Genomic DNA, 25,459 nt, shown 5'->3' with positions numbered 1-25,459 from the left:
TTTGTTCATCTGTCAGATTACCTCCTGTGTCTGAAGCTCAAATTACTGATGAGCCAAGTTACAGCACGGTGTTGAGGTATTAGTAACTCAGAGCACTAGGTCATTGATCTGGAGATGCGAGATCAAAGCCCACAGCAGCAGCCCATGAAAATCACATTTAGTTTATTAAACCTGGGTTTGAATAGGAGTTGGTCTTGGTAAGGCTGACCATGAACTGTCTGATTATTGTAAACACTTCTCTCATTCACAGATGTCCTTCCAGGGAGAGGAAGTCTGCTCCCTTAACTTTGTCGGCCTTGTGTGTAGCTCCAGATCCATAGCAAAGGCTCCTAATAATTCAGGAATTCGGGGGGTATTAGGCTTGAACAATTAAGATTGGTCTTGGAAGTGAAGTTCATATCCCTGATGATGGAACGGGCTTAAAGGCTTGAGTGAGCTTCTCCTCCTCCATCTCCAAATTAGTTACCATGGAAACCAAGGTGTGCCAGGTGAGGTCGAGGTTTCTGCTTAGGCTCTCTATGGTAACTGTATTACCCTGAGTCTAAACATTGTGGCGACTGTCTGGGAAGTCCAGCCCTGGAGGGTTTTGGAGGCTGGATCATTGGAGACCCTGAAGGAGGAAGCAGATGGATTTTGGAAAATTGGGAAATTGTGGGTGATGTGGAGCTGGCGCAGAGAGGATTTTGAGGCCTAATCCAGATCAGCCATGATCAAATTGAATAGTGGGGCAGGTTTGAGAGGCTGAGTGGCCTAATCCTGCTCCTATTTTCTTGTGTTCATTTGTTGTGGGAACAGGCAGCTCTAAACAGCCCCTAATCTGTTATGAGACCAAATCATTTCTGATGTGTGCCCTGGACTGGTGTCGTTAGGGATAGAAATTGATACAGAAATATGTCTGGAGGTAAAATTCCTCATAGTATTCTGGATGGGATTACATGTAAAAATGATGCTGGACCAAATGGTCAGGCAGCATCTGTAGAGGGAAATGGACAGCCAACGTTTCGGGTCAAGCCCCTTCATCTGGACTCAAGTCTAACTGTCTGTTAGGTTGCCTGAAAGATTGACTGGAACTGAGCAGATATGTTCCTCTAGTATCCAGATAATAGCATGTGCAGACCCTTGTGCCTCTGGGTTGCCCATTGTGCCGCCATTCTAACTTGTCTCTTTGCACCTGCTTTTAGGCCTCGCTTTAACTTACATCCAGGAGAATAGTTTTAAACCCGAGGCTGGATCCAGACCAGGAGTGCCGAAGATTGGGATCTTGATCACAGATGGCAAATCGCAGGATGATGTTTTTCCTCCAGCTAAAAGCTTACGGGATGCTGGCATCGAGCTCTTTGCCATAGGTAGGTTCCCTCCTTTCCCTGGCGGGATGTGACCTGTGCAATTGCTGGTGATTTTTTCCATGCATCAGATTGAAGTGGGCTGTCTGGCTTCTCCCAAGGGTTTATTCAGCACTGTAGTTTGTGTGTTAGTGAGTCCTGCATAAGCAGACTCGGTCAAAGAGCAGGTGGATCTCTGTAAGGCTCAGGAGAGCTCTTTGTGTGCCGTGCAGCACAGTCTCTTGGAAGGAGTGCAACATTCTGAATGCCTGGAGTGGAAGTCGGGCTTCTCCGGTCCTCAGGGGCTGTTCGAGACACCCTTCCAGCTGCTTGTGTGGTGTTATTCCAGGCATAGAAAGGTTTCTGTGCTGAGATGGATAGTTAGACTGATGGAGACATGTAGCAGAAAGAGCCGCTTTGCCCATCTTGATCATTACTAGGTTGATGATTCCCCATTTGATCGAGAACTGTTTACAGTAGTGTGGAAGGATGCTTTTGAAAATGTGGCCTTTGCAGGCAGGTGTCACTGCATTGTTAATGTCACTGCTTTGTTTCACTGTCTCCATTGCAAAATAGGTGTGAAAAATGCTGATGCAAATGAGCTGAAGGCAATAGCCTCCGAGCCTGACGAGACACACGTTTACAATGTGGCTGACTTCAACATCATGAACACGATTATTGAAAGCCTCACCAAGACGGTGTGTGCACGTGTGGAAGAACAGGATAAAGAGATAAAGGGTATGGAACTGTTTATCTGTGTTCTGCCTCAGTGTAATCACGTTCTGCTCCAATGCTAATAATTGTAACGTTGGCTGGACAATCAATGATCAATTGGCTGAATGCACATTGTCAAAGACCCCACCCGCCCCAGACATTCTCTTCATTTCCCTTGGGTGGCAGGTACAAAAGGCTGGAAGTACGTGCATCCAGGACAGCTTCCATCCTGATGATACAAGACTATCGAATGGTTTCCTGGTACAATAAAATGGACTCTTGGCCTCACAGTTTATTTCATCATGGCCTTGCACCTTGCTGTCTACCTACACAGCACATTCCCTGTAACTGTAACACATTATCCTGCACACACACAAAATGCTGGTGGATCGCAGCAGGCCAGGCAGCATCTATAGAGAGAAACACCGTCGACGTTTCAGCCCGAGACCCTTCGTCAGGACTAACTCAGGACTCCGTTAGTCCTGACAAAGGGTCTCGGGCCAAAACGTCGACAGCGCTTCTTCCTATAGATGCTGCCTGGCCTGCTGTGTTCCACCAGCATTTTGTGTGTGTTGCTTGAATTTCCAACATCTGCAGATTTCCTCGTGTTGACATTATTCTGCATTCTGTGTTTCTCTTGTATTCAATGTGCTGTTCTAATGAAACGATCTGTCTGGATGGCACGTAAAACAAAAGTTTTCACTGCACCTCAATAATAAACCGATTTACCAATGTTATTTTTAAAATGTTCACTTTCCCTTTTTTTGTAAGTTTCATTGACCGTAACCATCTATTTGATGTGAGTTTTGCATGAGAGAAAGTCTCATTCTTTCTCTGTTTAATGTCCACCTCTTTCTTTCCTTCTGTCCCTCTCTCTGCATCTTACCCACAGTTTTAAGTTTATGGATAGGAATACCTTTCTCACTCCCTTACACTGATGGCTTTGTTATAAAGAAATTTATGTCTGTAAATATTGCAAGGTGGCTGAGGGGAACATTCTCGATGCTGATGAAAATAGTGCATAGCCGGTATCCCCCCCCCCACCCCCACACTCAGTTTGTACCTTTCTTGGGCTGAACATGGAATCAGATCCACATTCCTGCACTCATAAATGTCAAGTACATGCAATTGCAAAGAAAGCACAGCAGCACCTCTACTTCCTCAGGAGTCTGCAGAGATTTGGCATGTCATCAAAGGCCTTGACAACCTTCTACAGATGTGTGGTGGGAAGTGTGCTGACTGGCTGCATTACAGCCTGGTATGGGAATACCAGTGCCTTTGAGTGGAAAATCCTGCAAAAGGCAAATGATTCAGCCCAGTACATCACGAGCAAAGCCATTGAGCACATCTAGATGAAACGTAGAAAGGCAGCATTCACCATCAAAGATTCTCACTCTTTTCTCGCTGCTGCCAGCAGGTAGAAGGCGTAGGTGCATCAGGACTCACACCACCAGATTCAAGAGCAGTTACTACCCCACAACCATCAGGCTCCTGAACACTCATTATATTCTGGTTTTCCCACAGCCAGTCATCTCACCTTAAGGACTCTTTATCTTGTTATTTGATGCTCTCATTATTTATTACTATTCACTTATATTTGCACAGCTTGTTTACAGTTACAGATTATGCCAGCAGGAAAATGAATCTCAGGGTTGCATATGGTGATATGTATGTACTCTGATAATAAATTTTACTTTGAATTTTTGAACTTTTAACTTTGCCTTTGTAGTATTTTGTCACCATTTAATTTGACAATTCTGATTTGAATTGCCCTACCAGATCACGATGAGGGGTCTCGGCCCGAAACGTCAGCTGTTTCTTCCCATTCAAAGATGCTGCCTTACCTGCTGAGCTCCTCCAGTGCATTGTGTGTAATGCTCTAGATTGCCAGCATCTGCACTACCTCACGAGTCATGCTGCAACCTATCAGGATTCTTTCAACAACTCATCTGTTTGAGCACTCATTGACGCACCAAACCTCCTTGAGCTTCTATGAAGGTGACGACACTGGTGTGCCGTCCGATATGTTAACAGCCAGGACTTTGAAGCTGTTGATGCTCTCCACTACCAATTCCCACCCCACCCCCCCAAAATCGGTGCATATTTTCCCACTTTTCCCTTTTCTGAAGTGAACGATCAGCTCTTTGGTTCTACTAATGTTCAGCGGTTGGTTGCAGTACCACTTCAACCAGGTGCCCGATCTCCCTCCCGGACACTACCGATCATCACCCGCGAGCCACCCAACCCCAGTACTGTCACTGGTGAGGGTTCACATCCTACTCCAGAGCTTTGGGCTTCAGTTGGGAGTAACCACTACACAGGGAGAGCAGCACTACTGAGATAGTCACACCTTGTCTGAACTGGTAAAGTATGTCTGCATGTCTTTAGTAAGCAGCAGTCTGTCAAGCTGGTAGCTGGGATTCTGTGAGGCTGAAATCTGACATGGAAAAGCAAGCTGATCTCTTCAAATTAAAACAACCATCCAACCCCGGTTCCAACCTGAGGGTCTTGTTAAATAAACTTCCACCCCTCTTGCTCTCTTACATTTTGAAAAGCAAGTCTGTTAACCATAGTAACAAGCAGATTTTTAGAGGAATTCACCATGGCAGGCAGCATCTATAGGAGAGAATGTAAGTTGACGTCTCGGGTCAAGACATTTCATCTGGACTCCAGTTAACCCTCGTCGTCTGTGCAGTTTAATCCCACACCATCACAGAATTCAGGCTGGCTGCTTGTTATCAGATTGCAGTGTATAGACTCCTGCAGTGAAGTGGGTGTTGATTATTGTATGAAGGGTTTGGGATGTCTTGCAGATGTGAAAGGTGCTACAGAAATGTCTTTGTTGATCTCACTGTCCTTAGAAGCAACCTCAGCCCCAGTGGCACCCACGGACCTCGTCATCACTGATGTCACTGCTAGGAGTTTCCGCGTCAGCTGGTCACATGCACCGGGGAACGTGGAGAAATATCGCGTAGTCTATTACTCCACCACAGGTCAGCCAGAAGAGGTACTTCAACCGCAAGCTCCTAACTTTGAGGTTGTACAGAGGACATTAAAGAAGCAAAATACTGCAGATGCTGTTAAACAGAGACAAAATCAGAAAATGCTGCAAACACTGAGCACATCAGATGAGAGAGAAGCAGAGTTAACAATTCAGCTCAATAATGTATTGCCAGAACTAGCAAGCGCTTAAGATAAAGTGGGTATTAAGTAGTGATACAGTGGGAGGAAAAGAATGCAGGATGGAGAGCAAGAGATTAAAATATGAAAGAGGGAAGAAGTGAGATAAGTAAGGGTGGAGGAGGTGTGTCCAGGGGTATATGTGATACAGTAGATCAGAGCAGGGAGGTGTTTGAGAAATAGGGCAGTGATGCTGATTGCCTGATTATGTTAGTGAGGTTATACATGTTTGGTTGAACACATCTATAAAGTACATTTTGCGTTAGAACATGGAACATGAACGGTACAGCGGAGGAATGCCCGCGTTGTTACGTCAAACTTATTAAACTAGTAATTAAACCATAACTTTCACTTTTGTCTATATGATGTCCACATTTCTTCATTCTTTGCCCATTTCAGTGCATTTCTAAGCATCTCTGACATATGTCTAACATACTTGCTTTTACCACCATTTCTGGCAGTGCGTTCCAGGCATCCACCACTCTTTTTAAAAAAGAACTGCCCCTTCACTTCTCCTTTGACTTTGCTCCCTCACCTAAATGGTTACCCTCCACTGTCAGATATTAAGTGCACGCCCTCCAGCGTCAGATATTAAATGCAGGCCCTCCAGCGTCAGATATTAAGTGCAGGCCCTCCAGCGTCAGATATTAAGTGCAGGCCCTCCAGCGTCAGATATTAAGTTCAGGCCCTCCAGCGTCAGATATTAAGTTCAGGCCCTCCAGCGTCAGATATTAAGTTCAGGCCCTCCAGCGTCAGATATTAAGTTCAGGCCCTCCAGCGTCAGATATTAAGTTCAGGCCCTCCAGCGTCAGATATTAAGTTCAGGCCCTCCAGCGTCAGATATTAAGTTCAGGCCCTCCAGCGTCAGATATTAAGTGCAGGCCCTCCAGCGTCAGATATTAAGTGCACACCCTCCAGCGTCAGATATTAAGTGCAGGCCCTCCAGCGTCAGATATTAAGTGCACACCCTCCAGCGTCAGATATTAAGTGCAGGCGCTCCAGCGTCAGATATTAAGTTCAGGCCCTCCAGCGTCAGATATTAAGTGCACGCCCTCCAGCGTCAGATATTAAGTGCAGGCCCTCCAGCGTCAGATATTAAGTTCAGGCCCTCCAGCGTCAGATATTAAGTTCAGGCCCTCCAGCGTCAGATATTAAGTGCAGGCCCTCCAGCGTCAGATATTAAGTGCAGGCCCTCCAGCGTCAGATATTAAGTGCAGGCCCTCCAGCGTCAGATATTAAGTTCAGGCCCTCCAGCGTCAGATATTAAGTGCAGGCCCTCCAGCGTCAGATATTAAGTGCACACCCTCCAGCGTCAGATATTAAGTGCACACCCTCCAGCGTCAGATATTAAGTGCAGGCCCTCCAGCGTCAGATATTAAGTGCAGGCCCTCCAGCGTCAGATATTAAGTTCAGGCCCTCCAGCGTCAGATATTAAGTTCAGGCCCTCCAGCGTCAGATATTAAGTTCAGGCCCTCCAGCGTCAGATATTAAGTGCACTCCCTCCAGCGTCAGATATTAAGTGCACACCCTCCAGCGTCAGATATTAAGTGCAGGCGCTCCAGCGTCAGATATTAAGTTCAGGCCCTCCAGCGTCAGATATTAAGTGCAGGCCCTCCAGCGTCAGATATTAAGTTCAGGCCCTCCAGCGTCAGATATTAAGTGCAGGCCCTCCAGCGTCAGATATTAAGTGCAGGCCCTCCAGTGTCAGATATTAAGTGCAGGCCCTCCAGCGTCAGATATTAAGTGCAGGCCCTCCAGCGTCAGATATTAAGTGCAGGCCCTCCAGTGTCAGATATTAAGTGCAGGCGCTCCAGCGTCAGATATTAAGTGCAGGCCCTCCAGCGTCAGATATTAAGTGCAGGCGCTCCAGCGTCAGATATTAAGTTCAGGCCCTCCAGCGTCAGATATTAAGTTCAGGCCCTCCAGCGTCAGATATTAAGTGCAGGCCCTCCAGCGTCAGATATTAAGTGCAGGCCCTCCAGCGTCAGATATTAAGTGCAGGCCCTCCAGCGTCAGATATTAAGTGCAGGCCCTCCAGCGTCAGATATTAAGTTCAGGCCCTCCAGAGTCAGATATTAAGTGCAGGCCCTCCAGCGTCAGATATTAAGTTCAGGCCCTCCAGAGTCAGATATTAAGTGCAGGCCCTCCAGCGTCAGATATTAAATGCAGGCCCTCCAGCGTCAGATATTAAGTGCAGGCCCTCCAGCGTCAGATATTAAGTGCACACCCTCCAGCGTCAGATATTAAGTGCAGGCGCTCCAGCGTCAGATATTAAGTTCAGGCCCTCCAGCGTCAGATATTAAATGCAGGCCCTCCAGAGTCAGATATTAAGTGCACGGCCTCCAGAGTCAGATATTAAGTTCAGGCCCTCCAGCGTCAGATATTAAGTTCAGGCCCTCCAGCGTCAGATATTAAGTGCAGGCCCTCCAGCGTCAGATATTAAGTTCAGGCCCTCCAGCGTCAGATATTAAGTGCAGGCGCTCCAGCGTCAGATATTAAGTTCAGGCCCTCCAGCGTCAGATATTAAGTTCAGGCCCTCCAGCGTCAGATATTAAGTTCAGGCCCTCCAGCGTCAGATATTAAGTTCAGGCCCTCCAGCGTCAGATATTAAGTGCAGGCCCTCCAGCGTCAGATATTAAGTGCAGGCCCTCCAGCGTCAGATATTAAGTTCAGGCCCTCCAGCGTCAGATATTAAGTTCAGGCCCTCCAGCGTCAGATATTAAGTTCAGGCCCTCCAGCGTCAGATATTAAGTGCAGGCCCTCCAGCGTCAGATATTAAGTGCAGGCGCTCCAGCGTCAGATATTAAGTGCAGGCCCTCCAGCGTCAGATATTAAGTGCACGCCCTCCACTGTCAGATATTAAGTGCAGGCCCTCCAGCGTCAGATATTAAGTGCACACCCTCCAGCGTCAGATATTAAGTGCAGGCGCTCCAGCGTCAGATATTAAGTTCAGGCCCTCCAGCGTCAGATATTAAGTGCAGGCCCTCCAGCGTCAGATATTAAATGCAGGCCCTCCAGCGTCAGATATTAAGTGCAGGCCCTCCAGCGTCAGATAATAAGTGCACGCCCTCCAGCGTCAGATATTAAGTGCACGCCCTCCAGCGTCAGATATTAAGTGCACGGCCTCCAGCGTCAGATATTAAGTGCACGGCCTCCAGAGTCAGATATTAAGTGCACGGCCTCCAGAGTCAGATATTAAATGCAGGCCCTCCAGCGTCAGATATTAAGTGCACGCCCTCCAGCGTCAGATATTAAGTGCAGGCGCTCCAGCGTCAGATATTAAGTTCAGGCCCTCCAGCGTCAGATATTAAATGCAGGCCCTCCAGAGTCAGATATTAAGTGCACGGCCTCCAGAGTCAGATATTAAGTTCAGGCCCTCCAGCGTCAGATATTAAGTTCAGGCCCTCCAGCGTCAGATATTAAGTGCAGGCCCTCCAGCGTCAGATATTAAGTTCAGGCCCTCCAGCGTCAGATATTAAGTGCAGGCGCTCCAGCGTCAGATATTAAGTTCAGGCCCTCCAGCGTCAGATATTAAGTTCAGGCCCTCCAGCGTCAGATATTAAGTTCAGGCCCTCCAGCGTCAGATATTAAGTTCAGGCCCTCCAGCGTCAGATATTAAGTGCAGGCCCTCCAGCGTCAGATATTAAGTGCAGGCCCTCCAGCGTCAGATATTAAGTTCAGGCCCTCCAGCGTCAGATATTAAGTTCAGGCCCTCCAGCGTCAGATATTAAGTTCAGGCCCTCCAGCGTCAGATATTAAGTTCAGGCCCTCCAGCGTCAGATATTAAGTGCAGGCCCTCCAGCGTCAGATATTAAGTGCAGGCGCTCCAGCGTCAGATATTAAGTGCAGGCCCTCCAGCGTCAGATATTAAGTGCACGCCCTCCACTGTCAGATATTAAGTGCAGGCCCTCCAGCGTCAGATATTAAGTGCACACCCTCCAGCGTCAGATATTAAGTGCAGGCGCTCCAGCGTCAGATATTAAGTTCAGGCCCTCCAGCGTCAGATATTAAGTGCAGGCCCTCCAGCGTCAGATATTAAATGCAGGCCCTCCAGCGTCAGATATTAAGTGCAGGCCCTCCAGCGTCAGATAATAAGTGCACGCCCTCCAGCGTCAGATATTAAGTGCACGCCCTCCAGCGTCAGATATTAAGTGCACGGCCTCCAGCGTCAGATATTAAGTGCACGGCCTCCAGAGTCAGATATTAAGTGCACGGCCTCCAGAGTCAGATATTAAATGCAGGCCCTCCAGCGTCAGATATTAAGTGCACGCCCTCCAGCGTCAGATATTAAGTGCATGGCCTCCAGCGTCAGATATTAAGTGCAGGCCCTCCAGCGTCAGATATTAAGTGCACGGCCTCCAGTGTCAGATATTAAGTGCACGCCCTCCAGCGTCAGATATTAAGTGCAGGCGCTCCAGCGTCAGATATTAAGTGCACGGCCTCCAGCGTCAGATATTAAGTGCAGGCCCTCCAGCGTCAGATATTAAGTGCAGGCCCTCCAGCGTCAGATATTAAGTGCAGGCCCTCCAGCGTCAGATATTAAGTGCACACCCTCCAGAGTCAGATATTAAGTGCACGGCCTCCAGAGTCAGATATTAAATGCAGGCGCTCCAGCGTCAGATATTAAGTGCACGGCCTCCAGCGTCAGATATTAAGTGCAGGCCCTCCAGCGTCAGATATTAAGTGCAGGCCCTCCAGCGTCAGATATTAAGTGCAGGCCCTCCAGCGTCAGATATTAAGTGCAGGCCCTCCAGCGTCAGATATTAAGTGCACGCGCTCCAGCGTCAGATATTAAGTTCAGGCCCTCCAGCGTCAGATATTAAGTTCAGGCCCTCCAGCGTCAGATATTAAGTGCAGGCCCTCCAGCATCAGATATTAAGTGCAGGCCCTCCAGCGTCAGATATTAAGTTCAGGCCCTCCAGCGTCAGATATTAAGTTCAGGCCCTCCAGCGTCAGATATTAAGTGCAGGCGCTCCAGCGTCAGATATTAAGTGCACGGCCTCCAGCGTCAGATATTAAATGCAGGCCCTCCAGCGTCAGATATTAAGTGCAGGCGCTCCAGCGTCAGATATTAAGTTCAGGCCCTCCAGCGTCAGATATTAAGTTCAGGCCTCCAGCGTCAGATATTAAGTGCAGGCCCTCCAGCGTCAGATATTAAGTGCAGGCGCTCCAGCGTCAGATATTAAGTTCAGGCCCTCCAGCGTCAGATATTAAGTGCAGGCGCTCCAGCGTCAGATATTAAGTGCAGGCCCTCCAGCGTCAGATATTAAGTGCAGGCGCTCCAGCGTCAGATATTAAGTGCAGGCCCTCCAGCGTCAGATATTAAGTGCAGGCCCTCCAGTGTCAGATATTAAGTGCAGGCCCTCCAGCGTCAGATATTAAATGCAGGCCCTCCAGCGTCAGATATTAAGTGCAGGCCCTCCAGTGTCAGATACTAGCTGCTTCTACATCTCTTGTGATATTACAAACTTCTATTAGACCTCCCCTCAGCTTCTGCCGCTTCAGAGAAAACCACCCAAGTCTGTCCAGCTTCTCAGAGTACTGAGGCTGATAGCAGGATTTTAAAGGCAGCTGCTTTAACTAACTCCCGTTTATTCTGGGAAGATTACCTTGGGTCAGAATCCAATACCAGGCAGGAGCAGTTAACGGCCCCTGAATCTGATGAGCTCTTTCTGGCTGGTGTTTCATTAACAACTGCTGGGTGCCCTAGCCAATTTACCAGCCTCTGTGTAACTGTAGGGCCTAGTTCTAATTCTGAGGTGCAGTTCTCTGGTCCCATACTCGACATGTTCCACTGATTTTCCCCTAATGTTTTGAAGACTGCAGTCAAATTCCCTTTGTAAGTCTAGGTTGCAGTGAGTACAACAATTGTTTCTATAATTTCTTTAAATAATTTCAATCAAATTTGTAACTGCATTCTGAACTGATTCCAGTCTGATTTTGTTTTTGACTGTATTGCTCCGCTTTGCGGTACCTTGTTTCTGTGTAAATCCAAGTTGTTCATGATTCTTCTCGGGCTCTGGGCTGTGTAGGAGGTAGGAGAGGGTGAGATTGGTTGCGGAGTAGGTCACTTAAGTTACAGAGAAAGGTTGAACAAGTTAGGTCTCTATTCATTGGAGCAGAGAAGGTTGAGGGGGGATTTGATCGAGGTATTTAAAATTTTGAGAGGGATAGATAGGGTTGACGTGAATAGGCTGTTTCCATTGAGAGTAGGGGAGATTCAAACAAGAGGACATGATTTGAGAGTTTGGGGGCAGAAGTTTAAGGGAAACACGAGGGGGTATTTCTTTACTCAGAGAGTGATAGCTGTGTGGAATGAGCTTCCTGTAGAAGTAGTAGAGGCCAGTTCAGTTGTGTCATTTAAGGTAAAATTGGATAGGTATATGGACAGGAAAGGAGTGGAGGGTTATGGGCTGAGTGCGGATAGGTGGGACTAGGTGAGATTAAGAGTTCGGCACGGACTAGGAGGGCCGAGATGGCCTGTTTCCGTGCTGTGATTGTTATATGGTTATATGGTTATATGGATTGGCACAACATTGTGGGCCAAAAGACCTATATTACGCTTTACTGTTCTATGTTCTACGTTCCATATTCGATTTAGCTTGTACCTAGTTCCACTTGGAAGAGGTTTTATTAAATATTATTCTTGTTCAAAGAAAGCAGGGATTTTTCACCACTCATTTGCACACCAGGGGCAATTTGCAGCTGCCAATTAGCCCAACAACCCACATGTCTTTGGACTGCGGGGCAAACTGGAACACCAGGGGAAAAGCCACAGGGTGACGAAGTGAGCATGCAGACACCACACAGTGAGCACCTGAGGTCAGATTGAACCTGGGTCTCTTCAGTTGTAACACAACAGCTCTATCAGCTGCAGTACCAGCTCCAATTAAAACCACGTTGTTGTTTAAAACTTAAAAACTCCAGACATGGTCTGACTGAGCTTTACAGTGCTGCATACACCTTATCAAGCCCCATAATACTTCAGTATGTCTCAGTGTGAGGACTCTGATGGTAATGGCATAGGAATATAGGAATTATATTATGGTGGCACAGATAAAATGCATGCGTCTCTCTCTTTCTCTTTCACTTCTAGGTGGTTGTGGATGGGACAGAGTCTACGGCTCTGCTCCAGAACCTGATGTCCCTGACGGAGTATCAGATCGCAGTGTTTGCCATTTACACAAAGGCTGCAAGTGAGGGTCTCCGAGGCGCAGCAACGACATGTGAGTATCACGTGGCTAAGGTTCAACTCCTCACCGAAGCCAGAGCGTCTTCCCTGAACGCTGGCTTCTTCTCCACTTTCCACCGCCTCGGGGAAGCCACTGGCATAATCAGAGAGCCCTCCCACCTGGTCATTCTCTCTCCTCACCCCCTTCATCAGGCAAAATATATAAATATACAAAAAAGCTCGAATACCACCAGGCTCAAGGACAACTTCTGTCCTGCTGTGCTAAGACTTGAAGAGTCTCCACGTATGGTAGAGGTGAACCCTTGATCTCTCATTCTGCCTCATCATGGTTGTTACGTTTTGTGATTGCGACTCTATAGTCTTCATCCTGTCTTAATTTTTTGCTACCTCTTTATATTGTTTCTGGAATGATCTGTCTGGATAGCATGCAAACAAAAGATTTTCACCAATTATAAGAACTACCAACCCTCTTGGAGTTTCCAGGAGTTGGAGATTGGTCACCCTTTAGCAAGGGAAAGATTGGAAATGGTCAAGGAGCATTTAGGTAGCACAGAATGGTGCGAGGTCGAGATCCCATGATAAGATCTCTACATCTGAGGCAAGTTGGTAATTCATACTTAAACATCAACTCTGACATTTGAAACTTTAAATATTTGGGGTTGAGAAACAGTTACGATTATGCATGGAATGCAGGAACAGTGATGAAAACATTTTCTTTTGTAATAAAGGTCAGCCAATAGAAAGAAGAGTCTTACAGGGGGCAGGAGACAAAGATTTTAGCAGAGCCTATTCTATAAAAGTCTGTAACAACTCACACAGTAATTCATCAATAATGCTTTGTAGCATTGGACAGAAGATCATTCATTGTTCACAAAATTAGACCACATGGCAGTCCCAGATTTGGTTTAAGGTCAAGTTCATCGATGTTAGTCTATAAACCTGAGAACTGTAAGATCCTTGTGGATGTGGAGGGCAGACTCAGTTTTGTGGGAGGATCTAGAACCAGGCTCACTGAATAAATTTAAATTGAGATTAGGCAAGGGTTGTGGGTCTTTGGAATTCTTTTTCTCTCTCGAATGACTGTGGAAGCAGAGTGTTTGAATACTTCAGTGGCAAAACTAGATTGCATCTTGATACGCAATGGGTTGAGGGTGGGTAGGAATATGGAGCTGAGGCTACAATCACATCTGAAAAGGGCTGAGTTGCCTCTTCCACCCTCTGACTGATTAGGTTGTCTTTTAAAGGGTAAATTCATGACTGAGTACTATACAGCACATGAATTATGTGAACTATTCTAAACATTATGTCTGTGCCAAGCATAGCACTAAATTAAATTAGAGCCCTTCAGCCTGCTCCTGATCCATATCCCTCCATCCCCCGCATATTCCCGTGTCTATCTAAAACTGTCTGAAATGACATCTTTGTTTCTGCTTCTACCACCTCCGCTGACGGCCTGTTTAGGCAGCCTCCTCTCATCTTCAATATATGTTCTTGTATCTTTGATATTTTTACCCTGGGGGAAAGATTCTGACTGTCTACCCTAACTCAGCCTCTCATCACTCTGTCAGGTTTCCCCTCCACAGCAACCTATCCAAGTTTGTCCGTCTTCTCCTTATAGCACGTGCCCTCTAAACAAAGTTAAATGGAATAACTAGATTAATCCAGTTAACTAGAATGTTTTCCATCTAACCAGTGCAAACCTAAAATGCATGGTAGCCTTATAAAGTGTGATGCTGGTTTGCAACTGGGAGCTGGAGCCAGTGCCATTGGCGAATCGGATTGCTGTCAACGTCACCGGGAATTGGCTCTTTACTGCTCCAGTTGGCTTTTTCCTTAAAGTAAGCTATTTTTCAGCTTACTTTATTATTAAATGTAGAGGCATTTGGCAGTGTATTTGACATGACTGAGGCCCTATTCTAAACATAACGAGGTAATATGATCTCAGCACTGAACGTGAAGGGTTTGAATCCCACTGTAGTCTCTTTAATGCATAGGTGGGGCTGACATTCCCCGTGTTCCACTGTGGGAGTACTGTACTGTCTGTGCTGCTGTACTAAAGGGGAAAAGTTGCACCCAGGTCCCTCTGTTCTGTCATGTGGGCATGAAGGACCCCACAAAATCTAGTGGAAGAGGTGTCCCAGTTACACTCACCCCTTGAAGCAATATCGTCAAGCCTGATAGTCTGGTCAGTATCATGTTGCTATTTGTGGGAGCTTGCTGTGCATAAGTTAGCTGATAGGTTTCCCCAGTCACCAAAAACCTAACCTGGTCCAGCCTCATGAATGCTGAGGCGGAGGAAGCACGCTAACACTCGTACATCCTCAGGAAGCGAAGGGTGTCGCCAGTGACCCTCCGCAGGTGTGTTGCGGAAAGCAGCCTGTCCGATGCATCTCAGTGAGGTAGTGCTGCCACTCTGCCCAAGTCCGGAAATAATCGCAGAGAATTGTGAACTCAGCCCGGTCCATCACTACACTGACACCAGCTTCATATCCATCTGCCTCAGGAAAGCAGTCAAGGGTGCTTCCAACCCTGGGTACTTTCTCTTCTCCCTAGATAGAAGAACATTCAGAAGACTGACATTTTACTACCTTAATGCAAGATGTATAGCATGAAATCACAAACACGAGTGCAGAGTAGTAAACAAATCACAAGCAAAAAGAAACTTCCCACTTCCACCCAGCCCTCAAATTCACCTAGTCCCTTTCCAACACTTCCGTTCCCTTTCTCAGTCTGACTGTCTATATCTCCAGAGACAGCTTGTCTTTTATAAGCAGACTCTCACAGCTTCCTGAACTGTACCTCATCCCACCCTGCTACTTGTAAATCACCATCCCCGTCTCTCAATTCCTCCAACTCTGCTGCAGTTGCTCTCAGGGTGAGGCTTTTCATTTTCGAACGAAGGAGATGTCCTCCTTTTTCAAGCACCATCCTCCACCGTCAACGCTGCCCTCAACCATATCTCTTCCATTTCACGCACGTCTGCTCTTACCCCATCCTCAGGGATAGGGTTCTGCTTGTCCTCGCCTACCACCCCACCAGCCTCCATGTCCAGCACATATTCTCTGAAACTTCCGCCGGCTCCAACTGGATCCCACCACCAAGCACACCTTTCCCACCCCCACTTTCTGCTATGCACCGTGGTTGCTCCCTACGCGACTCCCGTGTCCGTTCATCCCTCCCCACTGATCTGATCTCCCCCCCCCGGCACTTATCCTTGTAAGCGGAACGAGTGCTTCACCTGCCCCTACACCTCCTCCCTCAATACCATACGGAGCCCAGGGCAGTCCTTCCAGGTGAGGCGACACTTCACTTGTGGGACTGTTGGGGTCATGCACTGTGTTCGGTGCTCCCGATGAGACCCGACGTAGATTGGGAGACCGCTCCGTCGAGCATCTGTGCTCTGTCTGCCAGAACAAGTGGGATCTCCCATTTTAATTCCACTTCCCATTCCCATTCTGATATGTCTATCCATGGCCTCCTCCACTGTCGTGATGAGGCCACACTCAGGTTGGAGGAACTAGGCCTTGTATTCCATTTGGGTAGCCTCCAACCTGATGGCATGAACATAATGGCATGTAATGCCTCCCCCCCCCCTCACCATTTCCCATCCCCTTGTCCCTCTTTCATGTTACTCCTTGCCCCTCCCCCCCAACGTCTCCCTCTGGTGCTTCCCCCCCACCACCCCGCTTCTTTCTTTCGTGGTCTTCTGTCTCTTTCACCAATCAGCTTCTAAGCTCTTTACTTCATCCCTCCCCCTCCAGGTTTCACCTATCACCTCCCCACCTTTCAAATCTACTCCTCAGCTTTTCTTCTCCGGCCCTGCCGAAGGGTTTCAGCCTGAAATGTCAATTGTACTGTTTTCCACAGATGCTGCCTGGCCTGCTGAGTTCCTTTAGCATTTTGTGTATATTGTTTGTATAGCATGATCTGTCTAGATTGCATGCAAAACAAAGGCTTTTCACTGTATCTCAGTACACAGGACGATAATAAACCAGCTACCAATGCCAATGGTGTATATGTTTCAGAAAGTAGCCATCTTGGTTTATAGCTGTCAGGGGGCATTTCAGTAGGGCTGTAACTTTGAGTGGAAATGCAGGTGAGCTCGTCAACTTAAAGCAATCATCCAATTCCAACTTTATACCACATTTAATGAAAATCTTCCCCAATATGCCTTCCGTCAAATGCTAGTAGCTCTGGCACTTCAGTGCAGATCACTTAGGAAGAGCAACTTCCCCTGCGTCCTAGATGGTCTTCAGGCACCAGGGAGAAAGCTGAAATAACTTGTAACAAAGGTGGCGCGAGAGGAAGTAGAAATGCGGCAGGCGAGTGGGGGCAGCAACTAGGCTGAGAGCTAATCCAACCATACCAGCAGAACCATCACTTCTCCTGGCCAACGCCCGCTCGCTAGAAAATAAAATGTACTCTCTGCCACTGTGAATGATCGCACATAAAGAGATGAGAAACTGCTATATTCCAGTTTTCCCCGAAACATTGCTAAACAACAACTTGGCCGACTCAGCATTTCGACTTGACGGGATGACACTGCTCCACGCAGAACAGACTCCCTGTTGGGGAAATCCAAAGGAGGTGGAATCTGTGTGTGCATTGACAAAATTTAGTGCACAAACATGTAGCTGGCAGGCACTGTTCTGGGGCAATTGAACATCTTACAATTTAAATGCCAGAAACATTAGCAGCTCGGGGAGTTTACGGTTTCGTTCATCACTGGCGTAAACATCCCCCGACCCCCCCCCGAGCGTGAACATGAAGGACGCACTGGGAAAGTTTTACAGCACCGTCAGCCAACTACGAAACAAGCATCCGGACGGTCTCTTCGTAATTACAAGAGGTCTCAATCATGAGAACCGGCAGGATATTTTACCCAAATTCCACCAACACCAACATGGCCACTAGGGGGGCAAACAAACTGGACCATGCTTGTACAACCAGACACAGTACTTACAAAACCATCTCCTGACCTCATCTTGACTTCTCTGGCAATGCCTCCACAACATTAACACCAGCATGCCGACTGCTGTGGAAAATGGAGAAACCAGTGGAAGAGGACTATCCAGAGGACTGTTTTGAATGGACTCGTACAGGACTCTATATTTCAGGATTGTTCTAAATGTATTAACCGGCAGATGTTCAAGGAGGCTGTCACAACCAGAGAAGACAGAGACCTCGAGGATTATGCCTCACCTGTCACCAGCTAGATCAGTAAGTGTGCACACGTTGATAGTACTTCAAGAACAGTCATCTCACAGCCCAACCAGAAACCCTGGCTGAACACTGAGGTGCGCTCGCTACGAAAAGCACAGGATGGTGGTGCCTTCAAGACCGGTGACTGAACAGCCCTCAGGACAGCCAAGAGAAACCTCAGAGGGTTGAGACCTCCTACCCCTCAAAATTCAGGAACACCTGTCCAATAACAATTTCCAGTGTATGCAGCTGGGTGCTAAGGGCTTTACTGACCATGCAAGGAAAAACCTAATTGACACTGCCAGTGACACCTCCCTCCCTGACAACTTCTACACATGCTTCAAGACTTGCAGCCCAACGCCTGCCACAGAAGTTACTCCTCTCCAAGGTGAGTGGCCACTGTCTGTAACAGCAGCAGGCTTGAGAAGGACTCTGAAGGAAGTCAACTCCCATAAGGAGCCTGAGTACTTGGGGAGAGTGCACGTCAGCTCATTGACATCTTCACAGACATTTTCAACACTTCCCTCATCCAGGCTGCTGTCCTCACATGCTGTAAGTCAGCCACCATCATCCCTGTACCAAAGAACTCTACACCTTCGGAACTAAATGACTTCTGCCCAGTGGCACTGATGGCAATCATCACGAAGTGCTTTGAATGGTTGACAATGGCACATACCAAAAGCTCCCCTGTTGCCACATTGGACACTCACCAATATGCTTACTGAGAGAACCTCTCTCTGACAGATGTTAGTCCTGACACACCTAGAAAACAAGGACATTTCTGTCAGAATGTTGTTCCTGAATCTCAGATCGGCTTTCAACACTATTGTCCCATAGATCTCCTACTCCTCGGTCTAATTACACCACTGTGTAACTGGGTGTTGAACTTCCTAACGAACCGACCTCAGGATGCGTAACCGCTCCTTCCTCTCCATGGGTGCCCCCTCAGGGATGTGTGCTGAGCCCATTTCTGTGCACTCTGCTCGCACATATTTGTATGACCAAACACCCGAGCAGTCACGTCGTCAAGTTTGCCGATGACGCAGTGGCGGTGGGGCTCATCACCAAGAACGATGAGGTGGCCAGCAAGGTGGAGATGGAAGAGCTCAATGTCTGGTGCCAGGCAAATAATGTCATCAAGATAAAGGAAATGATCTCACACGACCTCTCATGTTCCCAGATGCATCATATGCGTTCAAGAAAGCTCACCAATGCCTTTGCTTTCTGAGGAGAGTGAAGAGAGCTGGACTTTGCACATCCATACTCACTTCACTCTACAGATGTGCAGTAGAGGACAGCTTAACGAGTGGCATCAATGTGTGGTACAGAAATCGCTCTGTAGCGAACAGGAAGGCTCTACAATGGGTGACCAAAACAGCCCAACGCATCACCGGCACCGGCCTACGCATCATCAAAAGCATCGAGACAGAAAGGTACCAGTAACATCATGACGGATCCACCCACCCTGCTCATGGACTGTCAGGGAGAAGACTATGTAGCGTCCACACCAGGACCACCAGATTTAAAACCAGTGACTTCCCCCAAGCAGTAAGACTGGTCAACACCTCCACTCGCTAACCCACCCCACCGCACCTGATCACCTGATCACTTTATCATTTCCTGTCAGTCACCTTACGTACAGACATTCCTCTGCAATCAATCTATGTTTATAATCTGTCTTATAAGAAGATAAGAATTAGGAGCAGGAGTAGGCCATCTGGCCCGTTAAGCCTGCCCCACTATTCAATAAGATTATGGCTGATCTCAAAGGTTTCAAAGGTACACTTAATGTCAGAGAAATAAATACAATCTTCATCCTGAAATTCTTTTTCTTCGCAAAACATCCACGAAAACAGAGGAGTGCCCCAAACAATGAATCACAGTTAAATGTTAGATCCCCAAAGCGCCCCCCCAGCTCCCCCCTTCCATGCATAAGCAGCAGCAAAGTAACAGTCCCCCCTCCTCACCAGCAAAAAAAAACCAATGGGAACCCCCCAAGCACGCAGTAAAGCAGCAATAAAGACACAGACTTGCAGTACCTCAAAGACTACTCGTTCAGCCAGTAATTCAACATACCACAGGCTCTCTCTCTCTCTCTCTTCCTAACAAGGGAAAAAGAGGTGTCTCCATTTCACAGTGAGAGGGGAGACATAACAAACAACTCACCGATTTACAATGTTAAAAGTCCATTGTGTTGCTTTTTCTGAGCGCTGTGCCCAAAGAACTCAGATCTTTGCCAAAGATCTTCCATCTCCCACGACACACTGATTTCCTGCAGGGGCATCAACCTTGAGTCCACCCACCTCCAGAGCCGTGAAATCTTGAAACTCCAAACGTGAGCTAATCTTATAGGCCGCATCCTTGGCATATCGAATAATGGCCAGTTGTGAGACCCCAAGAGCAGGTCCCATTCCCGCAAAGAACCGAAGTCAGCGTGTAATTCCAGGTCAGGGTCTTCAAAAGAACCCAGAAAGGGAAAAATAAAGATATTAAAGATAGATAAGGACAAGACCATGACATATGAGTCAATGAAGCAACATCAGAATGACATCTATCGCAGGTTGAGTTAAGATGAGAATAAAATCGATCCAGTTTATCTTTAGACAAATGAGCTCTATGTACAACCTTAAATTGTATTAGGGCATGTTTAGCACAAATAGAGGACAAATTTACCAATAATAAAAATTTTTCTCATTGCTCAGTAGATATAGGACAATGCAACTCTTCTTGCCATTCCTTCTTAATTTTTTCTGATACATCTAACTGTAAATTCATGATCATCTTAAAATGATGGCTACTAAACCCTTTTGATAAGGATTAAGGGCTAAAATTCTATCAGTAATGTCCAATGGACATTCTTTCAAAAAAGACTGTAACTCATTATACAAAAAATTTCTAACTTGCAAATATCTAAAAAAATGGGTTTTAGGTAAATTATATTTATTAGATAGCTGTTCAAAGGACATAATGTTATCATCCAGAAACAGATCACGAAAACATGTTATACCTTTTGTTTTCCATAAAAGAAAAGCTTGATTCATAGATGAAGGCCGAAAAAAATTAGATATTATAGGACATGATAAAATAAATTTATTCAAACCAAAAAATTTACGAAATTGAAACCAAATTCGTAATGTATATCTGACTATCGGATTAGTTATCTGTTTATTCAATTTGAATAAAGAAAAAGGAAAAAGAAATTATTGGAAAGATATTTTCAGTATTATTTCAAGAGTTTTAAATATTAATTTTCAACTGCATCCTCTTACTGCAATTTTCGGTTTACCAATGACGGATAATAATAGTTTATCCGCTTCATCTCAACGAATGATTGCATTTGTTACGTTAATGGCTAGAAGATCTATTTTATTGAATTGGAAAGAAATTAATCCTCCAACTGTATTTCAGTGGTTTTCTCAAACTATTTCTTGTTTGAGTTTAGAAAAAATTAGAAGTGTGGTTTTTGATCCTTCAGTTAAATTTGAAGAAACTTGGAGACCTTTTATTCAACATTTTCACTTGAGTTGAATTGTCTTTTCCTAAACCTTACTTATATTATCCTTAATTAATTGGATGGAGGTTCGGAGTTATTGGCACTACTGTATATGTACTTAATATTATTCAGTGGCCCATGTTGGTTAGTGTTTTTTTTTGGTTTTTTTTCTCTCTTTTTTTGGGGTTTTTTCTTTTTTTTTCTCTTTTTACTTCTTTGTTCATTAATGTTCTGAGTTTGAGAGGTTATATATTTTTATTATTACATATCTGAATGTCTATTTAAACTATTAATTATGTACAAACATTTTGTATTCATGTTTCATTTATGTTTGTTTAAAACTAATAAAAAGATTTAAAAAGATAAGAAAAGATATTAAAGATAGAAATAGAGCCATTTCCGAAGGTGTAAGCAAAGGAGTTGCCGTTAGGTGCCATTGTCTCTCCTAAGCTCCTCCTCCTGACCATGGACTCATCTCCATCTTTTCTTTTCTCCGTAACCCTAATTCCCCTACTGTACAAAAATCTATCCAACCTTGTCTTAAATATATTTACTGAGGTAGCCTTCACTGCTTCATTGAGCAGAGAATTCCACAGATTCACCACTTGTTGGGTAAGTCAGTTCCTGCTCATCTCAGTTCTAAATTTACTCCCCTGAGTTTTGAGGCTATGCCTCCTAGTTCTAGTCTCACCTACCAGTGGAAATAACTTTCCTGCCTCTATCTTATCTATCCCTTTTGAACACCTGTGTAGCACGGGTCTTATCGTGTGTGACTGGCTGCCACTTTCTTTGAGAAAATCAAATGTTAGAGTACTGCACTGGGTGCTAGTAGGCCATCAGAAGATTCTAGGTATCGGAAGGAGGCAGCGAATAGAAACTACCTACTCATGGAGATCTTTTGTTTATAAGGAAGAAAAACAATATGTACAAAATATTTACATGAGCAAGGACAATTCAAAATTCCAACATACTATTTAGGTTCCAAATCTTAGATATCAAACCAAAATAAATTCCTTTTTAATTAGAATCAGTGAGATTCCTTTATTACTCTAATCTCTCTGACTAATTAGATCTAATGTTATGCCTTTTTAAAAGTTTACAATCTAAACTTTCCTTTTTACTTATCCTGTTAGTTAGAAAGCCAAATATAATTCCTATTCTTAAGTATTATAGTTAACTTCAGTTTCAGTTCCAGGCAGTATATCTGCAAGTTTAAATTCAAATTCAAAAATTATATATGCACAGATTAACTCTTTTCACGACAATTCTCGAACATCGCAACTTTAAAACAAAGTAAATCTCATTCAGTAACTTATCGAAGTCTTTGCAAAAATAATCAGTTCTTGCAGAAAATCAAATTTGGATTTTTTGAATGAAAATAAACTTATAGATCCAACTGTAGTAAATCCTCTGCGTCATTGCACATTTCGTTCTCGCACTGGTTCGTCATCTTAAGTGGCCCACCATCTTGTTTCTTGGTTTGTTGGTTGAAATAGTTGATCATCCATGGAAAGTCCGTTCACAAACTTGTACCAAAACTTGAACAAATTCTTTGGTATGATTTTACCGAACGAATTCCTGACTACACGGTAAGAACTTTGACACTCGTCTCTGCTGATATTGTCTCGTTACAGCTACTGTGTGTTATAGCCATACCTTCAATAAATCTTTTATCGCTATTGTCTCTCTGATGTTTTCAAGTTAGTAGGGTAAAGGAACGCACTACTAATTCTGCTCTTCACAGTTTATGTCTTCAGCTTCTAATCATTGCTGCGGTTCTCTCCTTGTCCGTCCTGCATCAGCCATGCCTCTTTTCACATAGCGATTTTTCAAATTCTCTTTTTCTAAAAAAATTGGTAAACCTCGTTTTCATCCCTCCGCAGGTGGAACTTTCTAACATTACATCTTTGGGTTTAATTAACCTGGGTTAACTTTCATAATTCTATCTGTTTCGTTAAGATATCCTCTTATCCTTCTGAATTCCAGTGAGTACAGTCCCAGGCAACTGAATCTCTCCTCATAGTCTAACCCCCTTCATCCATGGAATCAACCTGGTGAACCTCCCCTGCACCGCCTCCAACACTGGTATATCCTTCCCCAAGTAAGGAGACCAGAACTGCACTCAGTACTCCAGATGTGGCCTCACCAGTACCCTGTACAGTTGCAGCATAACCTCCCTGCTCTTGAATTCAATCTAGCAATGAAGGCCAACATTCCATTTGTCGCCTTGATATCCTGCTGCATCTGCAAACCAACCTTTTGCGATTCATGCACAAGCACTCCCAAGTTCTTCTGCACAGCAGCATGCTGCAATTTTTTTACTATTTAAATAATTGATCTTCTATTTTCCTTTCCAAAGTGGATGAACACTCATTTACCAACATTGTATTCCATCTGCCAGACCCTTGTCCACTCACTTAACCTATCTAGATCTCTCTGCAGACTCTCCGTATCTTCTGCACCATTTGCATTTCCACTCAATTTAATATCATCGGCAAACTTAGATACACTGTACTCGGTCCCCTCTTCCAGATCGTTAATGTATATCGTGAACAGTTGCGGATCCAGCACTGACCCCTGTGGTATACCGCTCACCACTGATTGCCAACTGGAAGAACACCCATGTTTCCCAACTTTCTGCTTTCTATTGGTCAAACACTTCTCTATCCATGTTAATACATCACCCCCAACTCTCTGCATCTGTATCTTATGGGTAAGTCTTTTATGTGGCTTTCTGGAAATCCAAGTAAATAACATCCATCTGTTCCCCTCTATCCACTGTGCTTATTATATCCTCAAAGAACTCCAGCAAATTTGTCAAATAGGATCTCCTTTTGCTGAATCCGTACTATGTCTGCCCGATGAATCATTTCTTTCCAGATGCCTCACTATTTCTTCTTTAATAATAGCTTTAAGCATTTCCCAACTACAGATGCTAAACTAACTGGTCTATGGTTACCTGCCTTTTCCCTGCATCCTCTTTTGAGCAGTGATGTGACAGTCATCTTCTTCCAATCTGCAGGGAGCTGACCAGAGTCCAGAGAATTTTGGTAAATTATCACCAAAGCCTTGACTGTAACTCTGCTATTTCTTTTAGTACCCTGGGAGACACTCCATCAGGACTAGGGGACTTGTCTGTCTTTAGGCCCACAAGTTTTCTCAACGCTACTTCTTTAGTGATGGCTATTGTATTGAGATCCTCACCTCCCATTGTATCCATATCATCTCTCTTCAGCATGTTAGATGTGTCCTCCTCCGCAAAGACTGACACAAAATAATTATTCAATGCCTCGACCATTTCCTCATTACCCAATATCAATTCCCCCTTCTCATCCTCCGAGGGACCTATGTCCACTTTGGGCACCCCTTTTCCACTTTATATAATTACGAAAACTTTTACTATCCATTTTTATATTTTGTGCTAGTTTATTTTCATAATCTATCTACCCTTTCCTTATTACTGGCCTATTGATTCTTTGTTGCTTTTTAATGATTTTCCAATCTTCCAGTTTCCCACTACTCATGGTGACTTTGTTTACATGAGCTTTTAGTTTGATGCCTCCCTTTTTCCCTTATTTATCCAAGGCTGGCTCTCCCCACCCTTGCTCTCCTTGCTTTTAACTGGAATATACTTTCGTTGAGCACTGTGAAAAATTTCTTTGAAAGTGTTGCAAGGTTCACCAACCTTCTCACCATGAATCCTGTGTTCCCAATCTATTCTATCCAGCTCCTCCCTCGTCCTGTTGTGGTCTCCCTTGTAAATACGCTGGTTTGAAATATTGGCACCCTCCATTTGTATGAGAAACTCAATCATACTGTGATCACTATTCCCAAGAGGATCCCTAACTACAGGTTACTAATTTTACCTGTCTCATTGCTCAGGACCAGATCCAAGATAACACTTTTCCTTGTAGGTTCAGTAACATGCTGTTCGAGGAAGCCATCATGGACGCATTCTATGAAGTCCACCTCAAAACTTTCTCAACCAGTTTGATTCACCCCATCTATGTGCAAGTTAAAGTTCCCCACGATAAATGCAGTTCCATTCTTATGTGCCTCAGATATTTCACTGTTTATTGCCTGTGCCTCTGTAATGTTGTTATTCAGTGGACAATAGACAACTCCCAGCAGTGATTTTTTCCATTTACTATTCCTAATCTCTACCCAGATAGATTCAGCATTCTGTTGCTTAGATCTTATATCATCTCTCACTGTCACCCTGATCTCATCTTTAATTAAGAGTGCTACCCTACCTTATCTCCCTTACCTTCCTGCCTATCCTTCCATATTAACTGATTTCCTTGGATATTTAATTCCTAATCCTCTCCACCCTGCAACCACATTCCTGTAATGGCC

General features: G+C 45.2%; 1 protein-coding gene across 1 annotated transcript in view; it reads left to right on the top strand.

The window, feature by feature from the left end:
* col14a1a (collagen, type XIV, alpha 1a) overlaps positions 1 to 25,459 on the top strand; it is a 212,318-nt gene that overhangs the window by 80,266 nt on the left and 106,593 nt on the right. Inside the window, exons 8-11 of the mRNA XM_059973127.1 lie at positions 1,182 to 1,346; positions 1,899 to 2,060; positions 4,898 to 5,043; positions 12,313 to 12,442. Of these exons, the coding sequence (XP_059829110.1) occupies positions 1,182 to 1,346; positions 1,899 to 2,060; positions 4,898 to 5,043; positions 12,313 to 12,442 (603 nt within the window). The remainder of the gene's footprint in view (positions 1 to 1,181; positions 1,347 to 1,898; positions 2,061 to 4,897; positions 5,044 to 12,312; positions 12,443 to 25,459) is intronic.

The sequence above is a fragment of the Hypanus sabinus genome, chromosome 1, assembly GCF_030144855.1.
Source record: "Hypanus sabinus isolate sHypSab1 chromosome 1, sHypSab1.hap1, whole genome shotgun sequence".
NCBI classification, from domain to species: Eukaryota; Metazoa; Chordata; class Chondrichthyes; order Myliobatiformes; family Dasyatidae; genus Hypanus; species Hypanus sabinus.
This window is presented reverse-complemented; position numbering and strand designations above follow the sequence as displayed.